The sequence below is a fragment of the Callithrix jacchus genome, chromosome 15 (genome assembly GCF_049354715.1).
Source record: "Callithrix jacchus isolate 240 chromosome 15, calJac240_pri, whole genome shotgun sequence".
Classification (NCBI taxonomy): Eukaryota; Metazoa; Chordata; class Mammalia; order Primates; family Cebidae; genus Callithrix; species Callithrix jacchus.
Genome location: NC_133516.1, coordinates 55,320,050 through 55,342,426, shown reverse-complemented (window position 1 = coordinate 55,342,426; position 22,377 = coordinate 55,320,050). Strand labels below are relative to the sequence as shown.

Sequence of the window (22,377 nt, the reverse complement as noted above, 5' to 3'; positions counted from 1 at the left end):
TTCTTTTCTTTTTTGAGACAGGGTCTCATCCTATCACCCAGGCTGGAGTGCAGTGGTATGATCTCGGTCCACTGCTGCCTCAACCTCCTGGGCTCAAATGATCCTCCCACATCAGCCTCCTGGGTAGCTGGGACCACAGGCACATGCCACCATGCACAACTAATTTCTTGTATTTTTTTTTTAGTAGAGATGGAGTTTTGCCATGTTACTCAGGCTGTTCTTGAACTCCTGAGCTCAGGCCATCTGCCTGCCCTGGCCTCCCCAGTGATGAGATTATAGATGTGAGCCACCACTTACAGCACTTTTTTTTTTTAATCATTGTCTTTACACAGATGCAATCCTCCTGTGCTCGTTTTCCAGCATGTTTTCTGTAACAGCATATTGTGCCCATTCCTCCAATAGATACAGATGTAACTTACTGGTTTTAACAAATGCATGCTGTTTCGTCATATGAATATGACTGTGCTTTACTCAATGACACTTCCATTGATAGAACCTTAAATTGTTCTGCATTTTTTGGACCTACAAACAGCACTGTAGTAATGTCCTTCTACCTATTTCCTATAGTCCTGGGACTCAGACTCCAAGAAGTTGCGTGCATAATATACACTCATACAATTTTTTAAATTGTGTTTTCCACAATAAGCAGATATTTCTTTACAATCAGAAAATAAATCTTAAATATAATAAAAATGAAATCTTAAATAAAATATAAATAACTAAATCACACATTCATAACCACACACAGATATACCCACACAAATTCCAAGGCTGGTTATTGAAAGATGTGTCTTCCAAAAGTAGAGGCATGTTTATTCAAGGACAAACATAACATGGTTGGGTGTATGTGTTCATAGCATGGGGAGTGTTTAGTATGTTTTACAATATGAGGAAAAATAAAATACATCATAAGCAAACTATCAGTTCTCTTTGAGAGAAAGCTGCTCACACACACACACAGGTGATTCTCTCTATAAAAACTTCCAAAGGAATGTTGTTTATGCTTTTGCGTAGGTCTTTTTTTGTGTGGGAGTAGATCTGAACTTTGGAAATTTACACTTGAGTAAACCTCAAACTCCAAAATACATCCCTCCTCCCCAAAAAGGGCGTTGTACTGAAATAAAATCTGTTCCTGGTTTCTTCTGGTATGTTATGTCAAAGTTGTTGACTGGATTCAGTAAAGGCAGCTGTACTGTATTTCAGAAATAGTATGAAGTAGATTTTATTGTTATAAAGCAAGATACACTTGAAGCCACAATCTGGGAAAATAGCAGCAATAACAAAATGTCATTTGGGCAGAATTACTCAGCCACAGATGTCCAGAGAGATATAGGAAGAGGTCCACATGCACTTTTTGTAGACAAACTAGTCAAGGTTAAATAAAAGCGCAATTTTGAGTCTTAGGCTGGATGTCAAGAAATTGCCTCAAAGGTGAAACAGCCCCAGCCCCAGAAGAGGTTCTGTTGTTACTTGAGTCACTAAACCATTTGGATGGAGGCCAGAGCAGCCTTCTCTTGGTCAAGTTCCCATCTGTAGGAAATAATGCCTGGTGACATCACAGGATCACTTTGAGTCAGTGGTAAGGCATAATGCAAAGAGTAATGGGAAACACTCTACACGTGAGAGAATTCTGTAGAGCAGGGAATATGCTGGTGTGTTTGCCTCCCTGGCAAAGCCAGAATGGCTGTGAGAGCCAGTTGCACAACAGACAAGAGGCCTGCATTATCTCGAAGCTCAGATTCTTTGTGGTTTGGGGAAGACAGAACCCTGTAAGGATCTGATGAAAGTTATGGATCTTGATGTCAAAAACTGCACATTCTCAGAGGCTCTCATCCCCTCTCCCTCTCACTTACACATGCAATTTTATGGGACTTACAGACTCCTTCGGATCCTTCATAAACCTCTGTTAAGAATTCTTAAGTTCTTTGCAGGGTCCTAGACAAAGCTCTGAAAATTGATATTCTTCCTCAGTCAAGATCAACTCAATGCTAAAATGGATTTTCAGTTTTTCAACTGAATAAATAAACACCCATAGGAGCACTTTACAGAATATGGAGACTTGAGGGTCTGAGGTACCAAATAGCATGGAAATGATAGGTGGAGACTTACAGGGATGTGAAAGGCCTTCTTTTCATGAGTTGAGTTCATCAGCTGATGGCTGCTTCAATGAGATGGGGAAGTTTTCAGTTTTTCTGTATAGGTCTGAAGGAGCTTAGTCTAAATATCGTGATGTAAATATGACCACATATAAATATACACAGACACACACACATACATATGTATACATTCTGTTTCTGTCTCTCTCTCTCTCTCTCCCCTCCCCTCCCCCATACCTAATTGAATAGATCCCACGGAGCAAACTTCAACAATGGTGCAGTGATTTACAAAATAACTTGAGTTTCACCCTTACAACAGTCAGATCCTCAGTGGCAGACTTCTTACTTCTCTCAGAGTGAAATTCACTATTACACAGGGGTAATTTGCAGTGTACCACATTCAGAAAAGCTGGTTAAAGTGTAGTCTCTGTCGTTTACAAATTTGGGCTGATTCTCAACACCTATCCACCTCCATGTTCTCATCCAAAATATGCAAATCATAATAGCACTTTCAAAATAAGCTTGTTGGAATTTGTAAATTAAAAAACTTAAAGTGTTTATGTGGGCCTTGGCACATCTAACATGCTTAATAACTGGTAACTCAAATTGATTACTCTTTATGATTATCTAGCAGTAGCTGTTTATTGGTCTTAGACCCCATAGAGTAGGATTGCCTTTTATCTATTTGGGTTGCTATAATAAAATACGTTAAACTGGGTAATTTATAAGGAACAGAAATTTACTGTTAATAGTTTTCAAGGCTGGGAAGTCCAAGGTCAAGGTGCTGACATATTCAATGTTTAGAAAGGCTCTCTGCATCAAAGATGGTGCCTTATTGTTTTATCCTCACATGGCGAAATAGCCACAGGAGCTTCCTTGAGTCTCTTTTAAAAGGGCCCTAATCCTACTCCCAAGGATAGAACCCTCATGACTTAATCACCTCCTAAAGACCCCAGAGCTGTGTGCTCTGGAGAGAGCACTATCAAAGACATCCCACAGGAGGGAGCTTTGGGGAGGGACACAAATCTATGCTGCATTTCTCCTCTCTCCCTTGGTTTTCCTCTGCTGTGCCCCATTGACTGATCCCAGCTAGAAGCCAGGGAGTAAGGGAGACCAGGGAATCGTTCTATACAGGATATCATCATTGGAGACAGAGGGAAGGTGGGAAAAGGGGAGCTCTCTGGTAGGAGGAGGAAATGTGATATGGCACACGATGCTCTTAGCATGGATTCCTCCAGTACCAGGGGCTCTTGCTTTTATAAATCCTAGTCATCACAAACATCTGCATCTCTGATTACATGTGGAGTTGCAATGTAAAACATAAGTGAGTAAAGGAAGCGTGAGCAGAACTTTCCATAGAAATCCACTCACAGCAGAAGTTAGTCATGTAAGGGTTTCTCATCGCTTGGGTTGATCAAGCTTTCCTCTAGATTCATCTTTCAGAAAAGTTGCTTTTGGAAAGACATACTAAGCTCTCAATTTGGGTTTGAAAGCAGGGAAAAACCCTCTTTGCTAGAATGAATGAATGAAAATTGACCTCTTAGAGAATGATTCATCAACCATGCATGAGTGAGTGACTCCATTCAGAAAAGTATTAATTTAGTCCTGTCCCAAAACATCACATCACATTGCATGGCAGATTAAGGTCAGCAAAAATGAGTGTTTTGACAACCCTGCAATCAGTGCTAATAGAGGCATTAAAAATAAGTGTCTTGAGAATGTGGGTTGTACTTGATTTTAATGTGATTTTTTTTAACTTACTCTATTTTGGTTTCATCATTCTTTCTCCAGAAATTTCACTGATCTCTTAAGACTTTGACTTCTTTATCTGTAACTCTGAATGTATAGTAACGCACACCACCAAGATGGTAATTCTGTAACATCCCACATTTTTAGCACACAGGATATTCATGTCTATTAACAAGTGTATTTAGGCAGTGAGTTCAATCATGCAAAATTGAAAAAGGCAAAAGTTTGCTGATTTCACCAGGCTCTTTAAGAAACTTGTGTTTGTTTGGTGGTGATACTTGTCTTAAAAAGATAAATTGCCTAGTATTTGGGGCGGACTTAGAATTCTACTTTCATCACCCTGAAAACTTGTTTCTCTGCCTTTTTATAGCTGGGATCACTGATTTTATTATTCAGAAAGAAAAAGTACATGTAATGTCCCTGCTAAAGTCAGGCTATGGCCTTCTTCTTTGTCACACTGGAACCTAGAAACACTAGCAGTTGTCTTGACTTGTAGATTGACTGTGGGACATAGTGCAACTTAGGTCTTGAGGATACAATTTTGCTCAGCCTATGTCACGTGTGTAGGTATCAGCTTTATATCAGCTTTAGTTTTGGATGGCTTTGGGTAACAACTCTAATCATATATGTAAACTGTATTATTTTAATCCGTCTCATTTAGACCGTATTCTCCCATCCATAACACTGGATAGAGCTCATTTTCTCGGTTTGGGGTAGGGGAGGGTAAAGAAAAGATGTTGGCAGAAAATAGGCAGCTCCCTAACCCACTGTGTGTGTATGTGTATGTGTGTATAATATAAGAGTGTGTGTGTGTGTGTGTGTGTGTGTGTGTGTGTGTATGCAGGCATGTGCGTAATTTTCTCCAAAAGACATGACTCCCTGCAGAATGATAGCAACATAATTGAAGATGACTTCACTTGATTTTTCTCTCCTTTTGTCCCTTTCTTCTTGCCTCATCGCTTGGGCCCCCTTTTTCTTTCTTTCTATTGTATTTCTCCTGAACTTTCAAATTATGTGACTCTAAGTTTTGGCAGTCAAATATACATTTGTTAAGAGGCTTACTGCTTAGGTAGTAGGCAAAAATTGGTTTGATCACCATGAGGAATCATAGGAAAAATTTAAAGATTCAGGGAGCAGTAAAGATTCAGGGAGCAGTTAATTTGGTCTCCTGCTTGTCTAAGGAGAAAACAGAGGCATGCAGAGCTGAAGGACTTGTTCCCATTCCATCATCTGATGGCTGCAGAGCTGGGACCGAACCCAGTCTTTTTTGCCCTTTCTACAATGCAATCCAGGTTCTTTCAAATGCCCTCCTCTTTCTTCTTCTGAACTTTTTTTTGAGACAGAATTTCACGCTGTCTCCCAGGCTGGAGTGCAGTGGCATCATCTCAGCTCAACAATCTGTTGAACCTCTGCCTCCCAGGTTCAAGAGATTCTCCTGCTCAGTCTCCCAAGTAGCTAGGATAACAGGCACGTGCCACCCCGCCCAGCAAATTTTTTGCATTTTTAGTAGAGATGGGTTTTCACCATGTTGCCCAGGGTAGTCTCGATTTTCTGACCTCAAGTAATCTACCCACCTCTGCCTCCCAAAGTGCTGGGGTTAGAGGCGTGAGCCACTGCAGCCGGCCCTCTCCTTCGGAACTGTCTTGGTAAGGTTCACATTTGCCGATAAGCAATTTATTTTTTTTAAGCACACCTCACATTTTTGTCTCAACTGCAAACATGCAGTTTGGTAGTTAACTTTCTATTCAATTTGACTGCTGTTTCTCGCATTTCTACTTCAGAACGTCACTTATTCTTCAAATTCTGGGAGAATAAGATGAGATGAGGATTCTTGGAGCAACTTCTTGTGTGGCAATTCACTAAGCTCGTGACACATGTTAGTTTGGAAAGGAGATTTGCCTGGAAAATGGGGTCTCCAAGCCCACTGGGAGGGCTAAGGTAGTACAGTGGAGTCAGTTGTGCAAAGATGGCTTTTCCAGGTTCCAGGCACCGATGTGAAGTGCGAGCACCACACATATTGTATTTGCTCTATAGTTATTTGTGAACTTTCTCAAGAAGTATCTGTGTAATTATAAACCCCTGTTCTTCCTTTTTGATACAATACCATTTATGGTCATTGCTTTTTTAGGCAATCATTAAATTACAGAGATACTCATTTTTGTGATAAACATGAAATCCTTTAGAGCTGGGAGATTTTCTGCTGTATTAACTTTCTTATTTTTAAAAAACAAAACATCATTTTGCTCTCCTGTACCACACTTCAAAGGAATGACACCTTATCACAGCCCTTTGGTGAGCTGAGAGATACAAAACTTGGTTATATTTGACAGCATGCCCCAATAGGACTGTGCTATAAATAAAGGGATTGTTTAGCACAGAGCTGAACTGCCAGCGATGGAAAGGGGCTAGATGTGGGGGATGCTTGATTTGTTGTAAAAAGCACCTTCTTGTCTTTTAGGTTGAATCCATACTGGTTTCTGCCTTTTGGCTATTTCGCTGTATTAAAACTGCTTGTTCCCACTTTGGGAGGCTAAGCCAGGTGAATTACTTCAGGTCAGGAGTTTGAGACCAGCCTGGCCAACACTGAGAAACCTCATCTCTACTAAAAATACAAAAATTATTTGTGCATGGTGGTGGGCTCCCATAATCCCAGATACTCTGGAGGCTGAAGCAAAGAATCGCTTGAACCCGGGAGGCGGAGGTTGCAGTGAGCTGAGATTGCACCACTGCGCTCCAGCCGGATTCCCAGGAAAAAAAAGTACTTGTTTCACTGAACTCATTGACTTCATTTCTGTTTTTAAAGAAGTCTTGTGAGGGGAGTGGCTAAGAAGGATTTCTCAGCTATACCAGCTCATTCTGCCTAATTAGCCTGGTCAAGTACTCAGTTTGGTTGTATCCTGGGGCAAGTTCTCTTGATGGTGAGAAGATTAGCAGTTAAGAGGCTCCAAGAGAGGGGTTAGAGTGTACTTAGAGGACAGCCTTTAGCTTTAGAAGATAATTGATGTTTGACATTTTTTTCTCTTTATAGGCCGAGTGTCAAATGTCGAACAGGGCTAGAGCCCCCTCATTAATCCTGACAACTGTTACTTCTCTCTGATGTTAGAATAAAGGGTATTTGCCCTTTTAATTTCAGGCCTTCTTGCCTCCTATAAACCACTCGTCCAGAGGATGTACTAAGAGGCTGGCTGGATGCTCTTCTGGGCAGCTAGAACTTTGCATGTGTGGCAAGGCAAACTTGACCAGCTTATCTTGAATGAGATAGAAACACCCTTATATATTTGCTGTGAATTTTTTTAAAGTGTTAATGTTTAGACAGGGCACAGTGGCTCATGCCTGTAATCCCAACACTTTGGGAGGCCAAGGTGGGCGGATCACTTGAGGTCAGGAGTTCAAGACCAGTCTGACCAACATGAAGAAACCCTGTCTCTACTAAAAATACAAAAAAATTAGCCGGACATGGTGGCACATGCCTGTATTTCCAGCTACTTGGGAGGCTGAGGCAGGAAAATCGCTTGAACCCAGGAGGCGGAGGCTGCGGTGAGCTGAGATTGCACCATTGTACTCCAGACTGGGCAACAAAAGCGAAATTCTGTCTCAAAAAAAAAGGGTTAATGTTTAGTACTCACTATGGTAAGGACCGTGTGCGCGTGTGCGCGTGTGTGTGTGTATTTGTGTGTTGTGTGTGTGTGTGGCTATTTTTAAAGCCTGATAAAGTATTTTTGGTGGACTTGCATAGATTTGGAAAAATGAAAACCATCTCTGACACTCACCTTTTACCACTGAGGTATTCCCATATAACAGGGGTTGGCAAACTTTTCCTGTAAAGAGCCAGGTGATAAATATTCTGCTTTAGGGGTCATACAGTCTCTGTTTTAGCTACTCAGCTCTGCCACTGGTGTGAAAGCAGTTATAGGCAATATGTAAATGGTGAGCATGGCTTTGTTCTAATAAAACTTTATTTAATAAAACAAGTTGTGGGCTAGATATGACCTGGAGGATGAGGTGTATGAACCTCTGCTGGGAAGTTCTGCTGCTTATAGCTCTGGCTTTGTGTCTGGATTTCATCTTAGAGGCTACTCTGCCCCTCGCTTTGCCTCCTCATCTTTCCAGATACCACATTGCAGATTGTCACTTGCTGCAGTCTGTAATAAGAACATATGATTCTGGGGTGCTATATATACACTCTGTCTTTCCCTGGCAACCGAAGGACCTGGAGATCTTGCCTAGCTATTGATCTGCTCTGGGGTCCTACCTTAATATGTTCTGGGGTCCTGTCCTGCCAGAGAGGATCACTGTAGAACCTCTAAGAGGCCTTTGGGACAGGTAAAACCTATCAGCATTTCAACAAGTAACCTCTGGTTTCCAGCCAACTATTAACAACCAACCTCTGTATCTTACTATAGGCTCTGAGATAAGCCTAATTTTGGCACTGTGGGACACAAAAGAGCTGAAAATCTCCCTTTTGCTAATGATCTATGTGGTATTATCTCACTTTATTTCCGGTCTCTAGCCTAACAGCTCCAGGAGCTATCTTTTTAGAATTCCAGCTGTTTTTCCCAAGTTCCCCATTAAGCCATTGAAATCCAAATGTTGCATATCCTTAGATTTCAAAATGCAGGAGGGAATCTGCATTTTTTTATTGAAAAAGGGAGGGGTTACTCTTGCAAAATAAAGCTGCTCCCTCTGCCTCATCCCTCTTGGCTTGATGTGACTATTTCTCAGAGTACCTGATTGGTTGCTGTCTCTGGACAGTTCTGCTCCTTGTTTGTACTGCTGTTCCACGCTTGCAGTGACTCAGGTGTGCTTGGAACCAGGACGCAACCAACTGTGGTTGAGTTACATGCACCCTGACAGCTGGAATGTACAGTGTGATTTATGGGAGTTGTTCACACAGAGATCCCCAGATAGCTTGGTTTTCTGACAGCCATGTGAAGTTTTGAGGTCCAGGAAAAAGGAATACACTCCAAGCAACCAATGGATGGTAATGACATATCTAAGCACTGTGATGAATTGATCCAGGACTTGTTTTATGTCAACTTAGAGTATATTAGAATAGAACACAACATTAGATTTCCATACAACTGAGTTAGCAGCTAGCAATTTAACCACATGAACTTTGTTACTTTGGAAGAGCTTTTTAAAATTTCTGAAAGAGGGATAAGAGGTAGGGGAAGAAAATCAGTCCATGTGACTACACATTAAATGGACCAAAACTTAGCAAATTCACAGCCTGGGCAAACAGATTTAATGGTTTATTTTTATCAATTGTTTTACAATAGAATTTGAAACAAGAATGACTTTGGATACCTCAATTCTACCTATTCACTCCAGCTTCCTTTTCTTTAAAAGAAAGATACCAAACGAAATGATTTTTAAGACCTTTCTTGCATGGAGTCAAAATTTTTTTGACGCAAACCTAATTAGATTTCTAAAAATTGTCATACTGTCCCTTGCTCAAGTACAAAATTGCCTAGGAAAATTTTCCTAGACCCAATCCCATGCTCCATTCTTTACCCTGCCGTATCCCAGCCCGAGGATTGGAGTGAGTGGAAAGTATATTCCTGTTTTTTTCAAAACAGTGCTTGGGACACATTTGTGACCACACTTGCACTGCCACTTCTGCTCTTTGGGTTCTGAGCAGCCGTCTTAGAGATCAGCTCTTGGAGCAGTCTATTAATGAGGTGAGGGCTGCCTGCTCAGGGGAGATAATGGTAGAGGTCTCCAGGCTCTTCTCTGGGGGCTCTCACTCCAGCAGCTGCGGCTTTGATTGAAAAGGTATGTGGCCCTCTGGAGCTGACTTCAACCAAATGGCATTGGTCTTTGAAAAATGTACTTTAGCACAGCCCCTGTGGAACATGTTTACTTAAGGATTTTAACCCCGCTTAGAAGTGAGAATGTGACTACAGCTGGACTGCCCCTCACTGAAAGCATTTGCTACGAATGTGTCTTCTGCTAATATGTTTAAAGATCTATAATAAAAACAGAGTCATTCTGAAATAAAAGGGCATTGACATAAAAAGCAGTAATGGTTGATGCTATCTGTTTTTTAAGATAAGGGTTTTGTCACAAAGGCACGATTTATGGTGGGAATACTGAGTAGCAGTAGTGTGGCAGGTGATAAATCACTTTTCTCACCACTGGATATTGAGAAAAGGGATACAAAGACCTTTTAAAAATAGGAAAAATAAAAGCACTTTAGGCATGTTGTTTATGGAACACATAGTAGAGAAAGTGCAGTAGGACTGAGATTGTGTGTATGTCGTTGACTGAAATGTTTTAGTCTCATTTGGAGGAAAACCATAGTTAAGATACATTTTGTAAAACTGAATCTTGAATAACTTAGTCCACACACTGGACAGCAAAAATCATGCTTTTTAATGTAGGGCTTTCATGCAAGTTGAAGAGGTAGCTGTGATGATGATAAAAATTACTATCTTTCTCTTCTTTTTATCTTGTGCACAAGTTTTCTTCTGCCCACAGCCAGGTAGTGAGGAGCAAACAAAAGCAGACACATTTATAGGATGTTAAGGGCAAGAACAAAACTAGTACCTTAGAGATGCTTTGGGAACCTCTTGGAAGGCATGAGTCCAGGGAGTGGTTATAGAGCCTGGGGACCTCCTGGGCATCTCCATTGTCCTCCTTTGTTCCCTGTGCTGGTGGAAACTTGATATATTGCCACATGGATGGGGCTCATACGGGCCACCACTGATGCTTCCTTGTATATGGGAAGACTCTGCTCCCAGATCAGTCAAAATCAAGAGTTAGCCTTTGAGGAAACCTGAATCTAGGCAGCTGGTCAATTGGAGCAATAGATTATCTTAGAGAGGATTCCTTCTTTTTTAGAGGACTCCGAGAATGCATAATTCCATCAGTAAGTGAGCATGTGGGTTAATGCTGCATTAATTACATGTCTGGGGATATGTCAGGTGCAGGTGTGAGGACTCCTATGCCACATAGCATAACACCAAAAATCAATTCAAGAATTGTTTTCATATGCAGCCTTTACTTTTTGGCCAGTACAGAAACAAGTGAAATATGCCTGTAATTAATGCTATAAAATAGCAGTTCATGGTCTTGAATTTTGCTAATAAATTTGTCGTCTCTTCTAGATGTGTGCCTCATAAGATGGTCAGTCAGTATTCATTTGTTTCATCACTCATTTGTTTTCTCATTCATGCATTTATTCATTCCCTTGAGAAGTACTTGAGACCCTCTACATGCCCATTGTTGTCCTTGGTGCCAATACACAGTGGAGTAGAAAACAGGACTCCTGTCTTCATGCTGCTTAATCCTAGTAGGGCAGAGCCAGGCAGTAAGTGATACCACATATATAACGTGTCGGTGGGGTAGTATAAGTGCTTGGAAGAAAAATGAAGCAGGGTAAGAGGACAGAAAGTAATAGAAGGCTAAAGGCTGAAATGGCTTCATTTTCTCAGTCCCTCTCAGGTGTCGGTGTCACCCAACTCCTCTATGCCACCTGCCTTTTATTCTGAAAACAGCCTTGTGAGGGGGCAAGCAGGACTGTCATTTCCATTTACAGAAGATGAAACTCAGGCACAGTGTTTAGGAGATGGCCAAGATGGCACAGCAGGTTGATGTCAGGTCACTTAGAGCCCCTGTTCTCAACCCCTCAAGAGTTCCTTCTGTTCACCATTGCCAGCCCTAGTCCGGCCCAGCACCTGGCGCTTTGGCCAGGGGCAGGCTCAGTGAGTGCATGTTTGAACTGAGGTTCTGTGCTAAGCACTGGGAAGGAAGAGAAAGGTAACCTCAGGTCCTGCATGGAGAAGACCCCAAACTAATGAGGAGTGCGCCTAGGAATACCCTGCCACAGGGCTGAGGTTTGGCACAGGGCTGTCTGTCCGCTGTGTCTGTCTATATATTGTGTGTGTGCGGGTGTGAGGGTGGGAGGCTTCTGAGAAAGCTTCACTGAGGAGCAGCTGATCTCATTGCAGAGAAGACGAGAAAGGCATTCTGTGCAGTGGAAATTGTCAGTGTAGAAGCCTTGGGGCTTAAAAGAACGTGACATGCAAGAGACAGGAAATATGTACTCTTGTACAGGTATGCGGCACACGTGTGGCCCCCTCCCTCCCAGCGTCCTCACTAAAGATTATTAACCTGCTTACTCTGGTTCACCTGAGGCTGTTTTGAGAGAATCTCAGAATCTCAGTCTTCATTTCACGCGACATTCTTCGGGCTCCTCTTGTTCATCTTTACAGACTGAAGTATTTATGAAGGACCTTCAGAAATCTGATTCCTCCTGATGAATCAAAGAGTAAAGAAGAATTGAACATGATTAACCAGGTGAGGCAATCTGATGAAAAGGGGTGTGCGATGTAGAATAGGTGAGCTAGGTTCAAAGCTCAGCTGCAGCACTTACCTTGGGCCAGTTATTTTACTTCATAGGACCTCAGTTTTGTCATCTAGAAATGGGAATAATGATACCTACCTCCTGAGAGATAAAGAGCAGAACAAGAATTTCAGCAAGGCCCTATCATTTCAGCTATCCTTTTCCTGCTACAGTGCAAATCTTTTTTTAAAAACTGTAGATCTGGCTTCCACTAATCAAATAGAAACAGAACATAAACTTGGGTCTCTGTGTTGCCCCGAGATATGAGTATCACCTGTTTTAATCTCAGGATTTTACTTTCCTCCTCATACTGTGGCTGATTATTTAATATTTAGGTAATCATGTAGCAAATATCATGTGTTAGAATGTAGGGCTATAAAAAGGGTATGCCACAAACGGTTTGGTTGTTGGCCAGCAAGTCCCAAGCTGCCTCTGCTGCCATGTGCTACCATATCAAATGAGTTGCCCGGGAATCCCCTGCTGACATCGATCTGTCTCAATGTGGGTGATATTTGGAAGGTCATTTTGGTGTGTATTTGTGTTGATCATTACAGTAATGACATGCATTTACCACAGTTCTGTAGGAGAGCGACTCTCAGCTGGGGTTTAGCTACAGAGCCTTTTGGATCTCCAGGTATCTCAAAGGCTGGAAAACTCAAGTCAAAACTAGTTTTAATTTTACTGCTTCAGAGATGCAGTTTGAAACATATGACAGCAACGAGTGTCTATTTTTGTAGCAACTCAAGCCTCCAGCTTTTTTAAGGAAAGATGTATAATAAAGGTACATTAATTGTTTGTGGGGCTTTTAACCTTGATTTTTAAAAAAAAAAAAACAGACTTTCCTGTTCATTATCATACCTAGCTCTGGGGAGACAGCAGGTTAGTGATGATCTGTACCATTTTACAGGTGAGATCCCTGAGGTGGCTTGTGGCTTTGGTCCATGAAGCCATTTATTTTTGACTCCTGGCTTCATATTGCTCCTCCCTTGGCTGGCTCCTTCTTATTCCTAAACCCCTATCTTTGTAGCTTGTCTATTACCTATCAAAAGAAGTTGTACCTGATTTCTCTATTGGAAGTTAAACCATTTTTCCAACCTCTGGTTTCCCTTCAACCCCTTGTTTATTTCATTATTGCATTAGCCACTAGTTTTATATTCTTTATTAGGTTTTTTAACTATAATTTTATTGATTAGTCTCTCTCCAGCATTAGAACAAAAACACATAAACTCCATGAAGGCAAGGACCCCGTTGTTGTATTTTTGTTGATTTAAGGAAGTGCCTGACACACCAGACACCCTTTGTTAATGTTTTTGAAAGGGGGATAGAAGCTAAGTTTTCTTAGTTAATGTTTTTGGAAGGGAGATAGAAGCTAAGTTGAACATGAGTGCCCGTGTTCCAGCAGCACAAAGTGGATGGGAGGAAGGCTGTTTGAGGTATGAGAATTACTATAAAAGGGCATTTTTACAAATGAACCAGTTTTATACTTCAGTATGTGTAGAGTTTTCTGAATCATGTTTGGCAGATAAATAAGACTTGCTTGGGGGGGGGAATTTTTTTTTTAATTTAGTGGACTTTGAATTATAAGGAATTCCAATGCTTGTTCTTGTTCTGCTTGAGTAGAATTGATAAAATCTGTTAATCATCAGTTTTGCTTTAAACCCTTGAGGAATTTTTAAACTTTGGAAACTCAGGTCATGATTTTGAACTTCTATTTCTGATAACGTACCTGGCATTAAAAAAAAACATATTCTAGTGCTACTAATTTTTTAAAGCCTTCTCATGTTCATATATATTTTGAAAGTCTTGTTCCTAAAACCCCATTTTACAGATTGTAGACTCCAACATATGGAAATAATTAGGACATTGTCTGCTCGTGTGGAAGTATCCAGGGAAGTTATGAAAAGCTCCAGGAAGGATAGATGTCCATGTTGATCAAACTACCAGATTCTTAAAACATGTTGTTTTTACATCATGCCATATGGGTGGACCAGAACAATTCTGTTCTGGATGACTCTTTGGAGGGCATGCCTAATAACAGCTAGGTTTTTCTCTTATGGTTTTCCACTGTTCCAACTCTGTTACTTTAAGTATTTGGAGCTACAAGTAATAGAGATTTCAAATCCAAACAGGTTAAACATGTTATTTTAGGTACAAGGATGGGTGATTCCCAGGTTGGTGAGTTGAGTAGCTGAGTGGCCTTGTCAAGGATCCAAGTTGTTTGTGGTCATGCTTAGCATGTCGGAGTAGTCTCCTCATGGTCAAAATACGGCTGCCACAGGCTCGGGCGTTACGTCGACGCATGACAGTCTCCAGAGACACCAGCAAGACATCGTTTTCTTGTCTCTGTAGGTGTGAAGAAGGCTTTCCAAGAAGCCCTAGACTAGACTGCCCTTTGTCAGTGGTTTGCTGGACAGAATGAGTCACATTACTAATAGTACTGTGGGCCATAAATTATTGTGAATGGCTTGGAGCAATTAGGATTTATGCACTTTCTCTGAGGGCAAATAAAATATGAGTCACACCATCAAAGGAAAGGCAGCAAAGAGATGAGTAGGCAATAAGTGGGCATTGCCATACCAGATTCATCCTACTGAAAGCCCCTCTCTGGATACATTTTTTGCTCTCAAATAATGATCATTTGACAAAAATCAAGACAAAGAGGTGGTTCTTTTGATGCAGAGTTCCTTCCATAAATTCTGATTTTCCTTCTGAATTTTCTAAGAGAATTTCATGGATAAGGACTTCCCTTCACTATTTTCTCTTACGGGTTGTGCTCACAGTTCATGTGACTATTTTGAGAAAACGTTATCATTGCATTTTAATTTGAAGACTTGTGAGCCTGCCTGCTTATCAGTTGAGATTTTGCTAGAGAATGTATCATTTTGTGTAAACTAGGAAAAGAAATTGGTTCAAATAAGTCTAACTGCAAAGTTGCTGAATCAAGATATCCCTCTCTCTCACACAGCAAACATTTAAAATACAATTTAAAATTGTCAAACAATGATCATGTCACATCTGGAAATTTCAGGTTTTTGCTCCCTTGTTTTTTTTCCTAATAACCTGAATGCTCTGGATATTCAGGATTTCAGCTGTTTGACTTTGCTGGAGGTAAGAAAAGGTATCCAGTTTATTTCACTTTTCTCAGATGTGACTCATTTCTTTGACATAAAAATCCTTATCTCACAGACTAAGCCTCAGGAATTGGTTTGAAGAATGAAGACAAACCTGGCTTTTATGAGAATAGGATTTTTTTTTTTTTGGAAACATAGTTTTCAACAAAGAGTCAGGTTGGAAAGCGGTAGGATTTGTCCCAACTTCCCAGGGCATAGTGGAAGGTGAAATAAGACTACAGATTTATGAGCCCGATCCTTAGAGACAACATTCAGAAACATGAACTGTTGGTTCATTCAACTTTCTCTTCTTTTCAGATGAGGAGATGTAGGCCTAGAGAGATTAAGTGACTTAAGCACTTCCATTAACTTTTGGTGGATATAATATTTCCCAAAAGCACTGAAGAACAGGGAGTATATACAGTATTTTATAGTGCTATGCTGTCTAATATTGTGTGTACAGTTACCTTAACATTCTGTACTTTGGTAACTTTGATAATGCAGATACAGAAACTGGTAGTGATGGTGGTGATGAGGATAACCATGAAAATTGTAATTTATTGAGCACTTACTGTGTGCTGGGCAGAATGTTTATAGCTTTACTAGCCCTAACATGATAATTATCTGATTGCCCCCATTTTACAGATGAAGAAAGTGAAGTTTAGAGGTTAGACTTGCCCAGTGTTACACAGCTGGAAGTAGCAGAGTTAGCATTCTAGCTCATATTTGCCTGATTTCAGAGCCTGAGCTCTAAATTATGAGGCTTACCACTAATTACTGGGGAGGGAGAGGATAGTGTTTATGATGCTGAGAAGGAAAGTTCCTGAGTGGCATCAGGAATGACTTGGAAAAGTGAAAAGCCCTAAGAAGGATAAGACCATCCAGTGGGCACAGGGGATTGTGTAGATCAGGTGAAAATTGGAGCTGCCTCTTCAACCCACAAGAGAAAATGCAGGGCAGAAAAGAAACCTCAAGAAAAGGGGTTGAGCGTTGAAAGGAGAAGTTGGCTACAGGCCCTGGAAGGGCTGATGGAATGTAGATGGGGCAGAGGTTGAGATCTTGGCCCCCTCCATGTCATACACCCCAAATTGAGGCCACATGGCTGTCAGTGAAAAACAGACCCAGGTGCTAGTTTCAATAAAAGGTGGGACAAGGACACACAGAAGGGTAGGAAGGGCAGACAACAGCTAAGGTCTCAATAGCTCTGCAAAGTAGGCACATGGCTCCCAGGATTAGCAAACACATTTTTCATGAGAAGACAGAATTTTCTAGATGTGAAGTGACTGTTCTAAATCATCATCAGTCCCCATCTTTGGGGTATGTGGTGTAGAGTTATACAGATTTGGCTACAGAAGGCATGACTCGGGCAGAGAGAACTAGAGGAGCCAGGAAGAAGGCAGAATAGGCACAGCCTCTAAATCAGCAACTGTGCTCCTGGCAGCCCAGAAACCCAGGGGAGAACTTATGTTTTCACGGTGGTTGCATGTTCATGATCATAATTACACTAATACCCAATAACAGAGAGGTTACCTTGTGGTTATGAGCCTGGGCTCTGGAGCCAGCCTGCCTCAAGTTCTACCTCTGCATCTTCTCGCTGGGTTACCTCTATTAGATTGTTTTCCCTCTCTGGGCCTCAGTTGCGTCTTATGCAAAATTGGAATAATAATTGTACCTCATAGGATGTTGTAAGAGTTCATTAAGCATGTACAGCAGGAGTCAGAAACCTTTTCTATTAAGGACCCAATAGTAAATATTTTTGGCATTTATTCCCATATAGTCTCTGTCATGACTATTTAACTCTGCCTTAAGTTGGTAGAAAATTCAGGCATTTCAAAAACACTGTCTGCTGTAGGAGACTGGCAAAAGCCCATAGCAGGCAAATGTCTCTCGATTTATAAATGAAATTGTATAAAATAGGAGCCATACAAATTAGACTTCTGATTCCAAATTATCAACACAATTATGCAGAAAACAGACAACTTTAAAAAAAATATATAAGGTTTTTAGTCTATATAAAGGTGATTATAAGAGGCATGTTCCTTCTACAGTTCTGCTTAGCTTTCTCCTAAACACTGCTTTTGATTTATCCAGCTCATCCATCTTTTTTTAAATAGAAAATATAATTTGTCAAGTGGCAGCCCATGGTTAAATAAGTATCACTAGAAAGTCTGCAAATGTATTTTCCATTTACAGAAAAAAGGGTTCAGCTGACTTAGAAATGTTTTCTGTTGACCGTATCACTTCAAGGAGATGCACTTCATTCTTAATGTGGGACGTAACTGAGAAGTGTATTTTGGAGTCATTTCTGGTAAAGAATTATCTTGTCCTTTCCCCAAATTAAAAAGAGGAAGAAAAGCAAATGAAGTACAAAAGCCTTGTTGCTGTGCTGTCTATTCAGGCTTTAATGGTGGCATGGGGGTGGGGCCCATGTGCATCCACTGTACCCCAAATGATATAAGCTTCAGAAGCATTTGCGCTAAATGAAGCCGTAGATGGCGTGCATTTAACGGGGCTGACCTTGGTAAATATGGATTTGCGGGTGGGAGGATGGTTTTGTGACACAGATTCTCCAAAAGCAAAGTGAGGTCTGAGTAATGATATACTTTGTGTGTAGTTTACAGGGAATGGAGACTTTTTGTTTGTTCCTTTAAAGGGACTCTAGAAACTACGTCTAATTTCAATCTAATTAAATACCTCCTAATGCCAGGGGTTTTTCAGGTTAGTTTCCTAGGAGAGGCATCTCATGCCCATCTTATACTGGTTGTCCTATGTACAAAACACTGTGTATATCTACATTCACCTACTAGATTTATTTTATTAGCTTTGACCTTGTCGATGTTAATGATATTCTTGTGACTCTTTTGATCTGTTGGACATTAATGTATTATGGGTCAGTTAGCTCCCACTATACGCAATAGAGAGAGGTGAGGAGAGAATACCGAGATGTCAGTTTATACATCTCTATATATGTGAGCGTCATGGAGATTTAGGAGGTTTTATTCCATTTTAGAAACTATAAATTAAATCAGATCAAAAGATGGTTTTTGACCAGAATTTATAAATTTCCTAGTGAGTGTTGGCACTGAAATTTAAGGAGCAGATGTTATCTTCTCGAAATTGAGGAAGCTCACATGAATTCTTAATGAAAAACAAACAACTTTTCCACAAAAAAAAAGATGACTTGGGTTTCTCTGTGATGTTAATTGTACCAAGTTATGATTATGTGTTTCAAATCACAGTAAAAATTGGGGAAAGAGGTTTTTTTTAAAGTTTGCTTGTCTGGGAATTGAGACATGGGATTTCAGGAGTTCTGGCCCAAACACGTGCCTCAGAAAATGGGGCAGACAAGTGCACAAGCATCCGCATATGAGGATCCGCATGCGAAGATGCACGTGAAGACCACAGCTTCCTTTCCTGTTCTCACCGTGCAAGTGCATCACTTTTCAACAGTAGTTCCTTTTTTAGAGAATAGCCTTGCAAGTGAGAGGACTAGCAAAATCAGATGCTGAGAAATAAAGCTTCCATGCTTATGCATCCAAATGATTAGGATACACCTGAGATGTCTCTCTTAGTGAACAGAAACATCCCTGGAAGCTCTAGACCTCTGAGGCACCCCAGCTTTCCCTGGTGAGTACACTAACCTATTCCCTTCTTGACATGCTATGGAATCAGCTGGAATGCTCATCTCATTGTAGCCACTAGTCAGAAATGCAGCTTGCTCTGGTCACAGCAGTAGTAATAGATAACGTATGGGAGTTTGAGTGGATGAGCCCTAATGGTTGAAAGGTTGGCAGCTTTCAGAATGTTTGCCACCTCTCTTTAAAAGCAGCTCCACCAGAGCAGTTTGGCAAATGTAAAGACAAAACAGTTACACTGCTTGCAGCTCTGGGATTTTAAATCACAAACAAACTGTGTATTTTATTCAACCATATGGTAGATCAATGAGAAGTAAATCATCCTAACTGAAGGTGAGAATGTCTTTGTGTAAAGTGTATTGTCTGGATCTCTTTATGTGGTTATGTTCTGCTGATAGGCAAATATACTTAATTTTTGCATGGTTTCTGCAGATGAGCTGTTTACATAGTTGCTTATTCTTCTCTTCCCTGTTTCTCTGACCAACACCATTTAGACCTAGCAAATAGAATTGAGTGTACAAATGTGCCAGACTCATTTCATGCGCACTAGCCATGACTCATTTTCAGTCACCTGGAGCCCAGGAGGCTTTCTGCATTAAGAAATCTTTTACTCCTAATAATGCAGTTTTCTGGATCATGAGTGAGGCTCGGCCCTGGCTGTGCTAAGCACAGAAATACCTGTGTTCTAAAATCTCCATCTCCATAAAATTAATCTCATGCTGATACAAGGGATCCATCTGCCAAACATTTTCATCCCAAGAATATGGGAAGAGGGGCAGATACAATTGAGTATGCAAAGGTACATTTAAACATTTAAACCCCTTTGAATGAGGAGTAGGTTGAGTATTTCTCAGTGAACCAAAATGTGTCTGACATGCCATTGAGCAGATATGCTTAAATGATTTCCCAGTTCTTCCACCACATATACAGTGGTACAGATTTTCTTATGGAAGGTCTTGTTTCTCCATCTGTATATTGTGCTCCAGAGCTTTTGCTCCCAAATACACCCTTGTATAGTTGGGGGGTGGGGAGCACTCAGCCTCATAATTGAATTCTGCCACTTACTCCACTCTGTCTCTCTTTCCTGGCCTCTGTTTCTTCATCGGTAAAATGGGGACAGTAATATGGTCATAGGATGCTTGTAACAGTCAAATTTGGCAGATTGGTGCGAATTGTTCCACACAGCTTTTAATACATAAAAGGAGCTCTTCGAAAATGTTTTTCTTCTCTTGAGAGTTTTCAGGGGAAAGGTTTTGAGGAAAAAGGTTTCAAGCCTTATTGGATTAAAGTCATGTTTGTACCTACAAATTGTTGGTTCTCTTGAGAGTAGACACTGTCTGGGGCAGACTCTGGGAGATGTCCCCTGCAGAAACCAAAGTTTTAACGTAGCCCATGCTAATTACATCATGTCAGTGACAGTGGGCATGGCAGAGCTGCTCCTGCCCTTGACAGAAAATAGTGTACGTACTTTGTAAATGAACTGGGTACTCACATGTTCTCTGGGAATGTAAATATTGACTCTAAGGAAGAACTAAGATAATTTTGTGGTGAGATAGTCTCTAGTTGTTTAGGCTTTCATTTTACTTTAATTGCACGCACATTGAAACTATATTCCAGCCTTGGCCAAACTTTAGTCATTTAGATACAACCATCTATCCTTCTATCCATGTTGTTATTTAATATTTTTATTTAAATCCCCTCTTTTAAAATGTCAACTTATTTTAAAAAGCAAACCATTTCTTTCTTACTTAAATAGGAAATAAGTATCACATGCAGTAACTAGAAGGTGGCTTTGATGTGCAGTGAAAAACAGCATCTTCAGATCCCCTGAAGGCTCCAAGGCCTGAAGCCCACGTGCAACAGGGAAATTAGCAAGTGTGTGAGAGGTGTTTAAGACACTTTCACACCAAACAGAGAGGTTCTCCTTAATATAGACTCCTGAGACAAGTTTGGAAGGTTTTCTTGTTTGGATTCTTGTGTCAACATATTTTGTAGATTAGACCTCATTTAATGTCATAACCTCATCTTTTATTAATATCACTATCATTGAGGGTTTTTGTTACCCCTTCCATAAAATAGCACCAGAAACAAAAGAAAATAGTTCTACACTGGGTCAAACTGTGAAACTGCATTTAAAACAAAACAAAACCGCAGTATTGAGTAACTCAGAAAAGTTAAGCCTTCAAGTTGAGAACAACATTGTCAACCCCATATAATATTAATTCCAAAACCACTGAAAGGCATTAGCCAGAGAAAGGCCTTGACAACCCCAGCCATCCCACTAATTGTGGTTAATTGTGTCTGCCTGAGTGTTCCAGCTGCTTGGTGTGCCTGGGGTCTTACTGAGGATAGACACTGTGTCTCAACAATACTGTAGCATTTCTCTTGAAATCTCAGCCTAGGAACAGGCATATAGTCGGTTCCATCAACAAGTTCTTGGGTAAACTTGAAGCGTCCTGCAGCTTGCCAAGCAGAGCAGAAGCGTGTCCTTGGAAGCACTTGTGATCCCCTTGCGTAGGCTGTCAAACAGTGCAGCTCTAAGGTGTTCCCGGCTTGCAGGGTTAATATCGAAACTCACAGGCTTAAGAGAGCCCATGATTAAGAGGTTATTGTAAAGCTTACACAGCATATTTAGTTAATTACAGTTCTTTATTTACCCTCCCCTTCCATTTGCATTTGCAAGGAATCGAGGGAGCCTGCTGTGTTTCTCTTGGAATGGATTCTCCAGAGGCTTAGAGACCTATTTCTCCCCTTTCTTTATCGGGTCCTTTGGGTCCCAGCCCCTGACCCAGGGAGCAGGACTGAACAGGAAAAAGAGGAGGAAGGAGAGTTTGCTCATTCACATTTCTTTGTGTGGGTGCTGTATCTCTGACTGCAGAAAGGCCAGTGAAGGATGAATCATCTAGTTTATCCACTTTTGCCTATATATCTCTTTTGTTGGAGTAGATATATTTTGAGAGAAGCCATAATTTGCTCTATGGAAAGTTGTTAATGATAGATTAAGAAAATTTAGTTTTCCCATCAGTATTTTTGAACCTTGCAGTGATACTTATACCTTAGAAGAAACTATCATACTATACAAAAATTAAGACATTTAAGATTGATACTTAGTACTTCATTTTTTAAATTGTCTCCCTGCTTTCCAGATCCTGGAGATTTCTTTTTTTTTTCCACATATCCCAGCAGCTTTCCCTCTTGATATAGAGCTAGCCAAAAATTGTATTGGTATTATGTAAACATAATTGGTTATGCTAGAGGGCTATTTTTGGAAATAGATTTTCTGTATTTGATTTTTTCAGTCTTAAAAAAAGTATTAAAGATATAAACTTTTTAATGTAAAAATTATGCATTTTCACTTGATATTGCATACAGAAAAATACGTGACAAGGTGAAATTCAGCTCTCCAAAGATAATCACATAACACTTTAGTGTGTTTTTTC

At 40.5% G+C, this 22,377-nt stretch overlaps 1 protein-coding gene across 3 annotated transcripts in view; it reads left to right on the top strand.

Moving 5' to 3' along the window:
• PDZRN3 (PDZ domain containing ring finger 3) overlaps positions 1–22,377 on the top strand; it is a 237,006-nt gene that overhangs the window by 43,848 nt on the left and 170,781 nt on the right. Inside the window, exon 1 of one of the 3 annotated variants that reach the window (XM_017965029.4) lies at positions 11,794–12,146. The exons of 1 other annotated variant lie outside the window; for it this stretch is intronic. In XM_017965029.4, the coding sequence (XP_017820518.1) occupies positions 12,135–12,146 (12 nt within the window). In that variant the 5' untranslated portion in view covers positions 11,794–12,134. Of the gene's footprint in view, positions 1–11,793; positions 12,147–18,758; positions 18,930–22,377 lie in introns of those variants that run through there. One more of the 3 variants, XM_078351489.1, reaches the window with a different exon arrangement.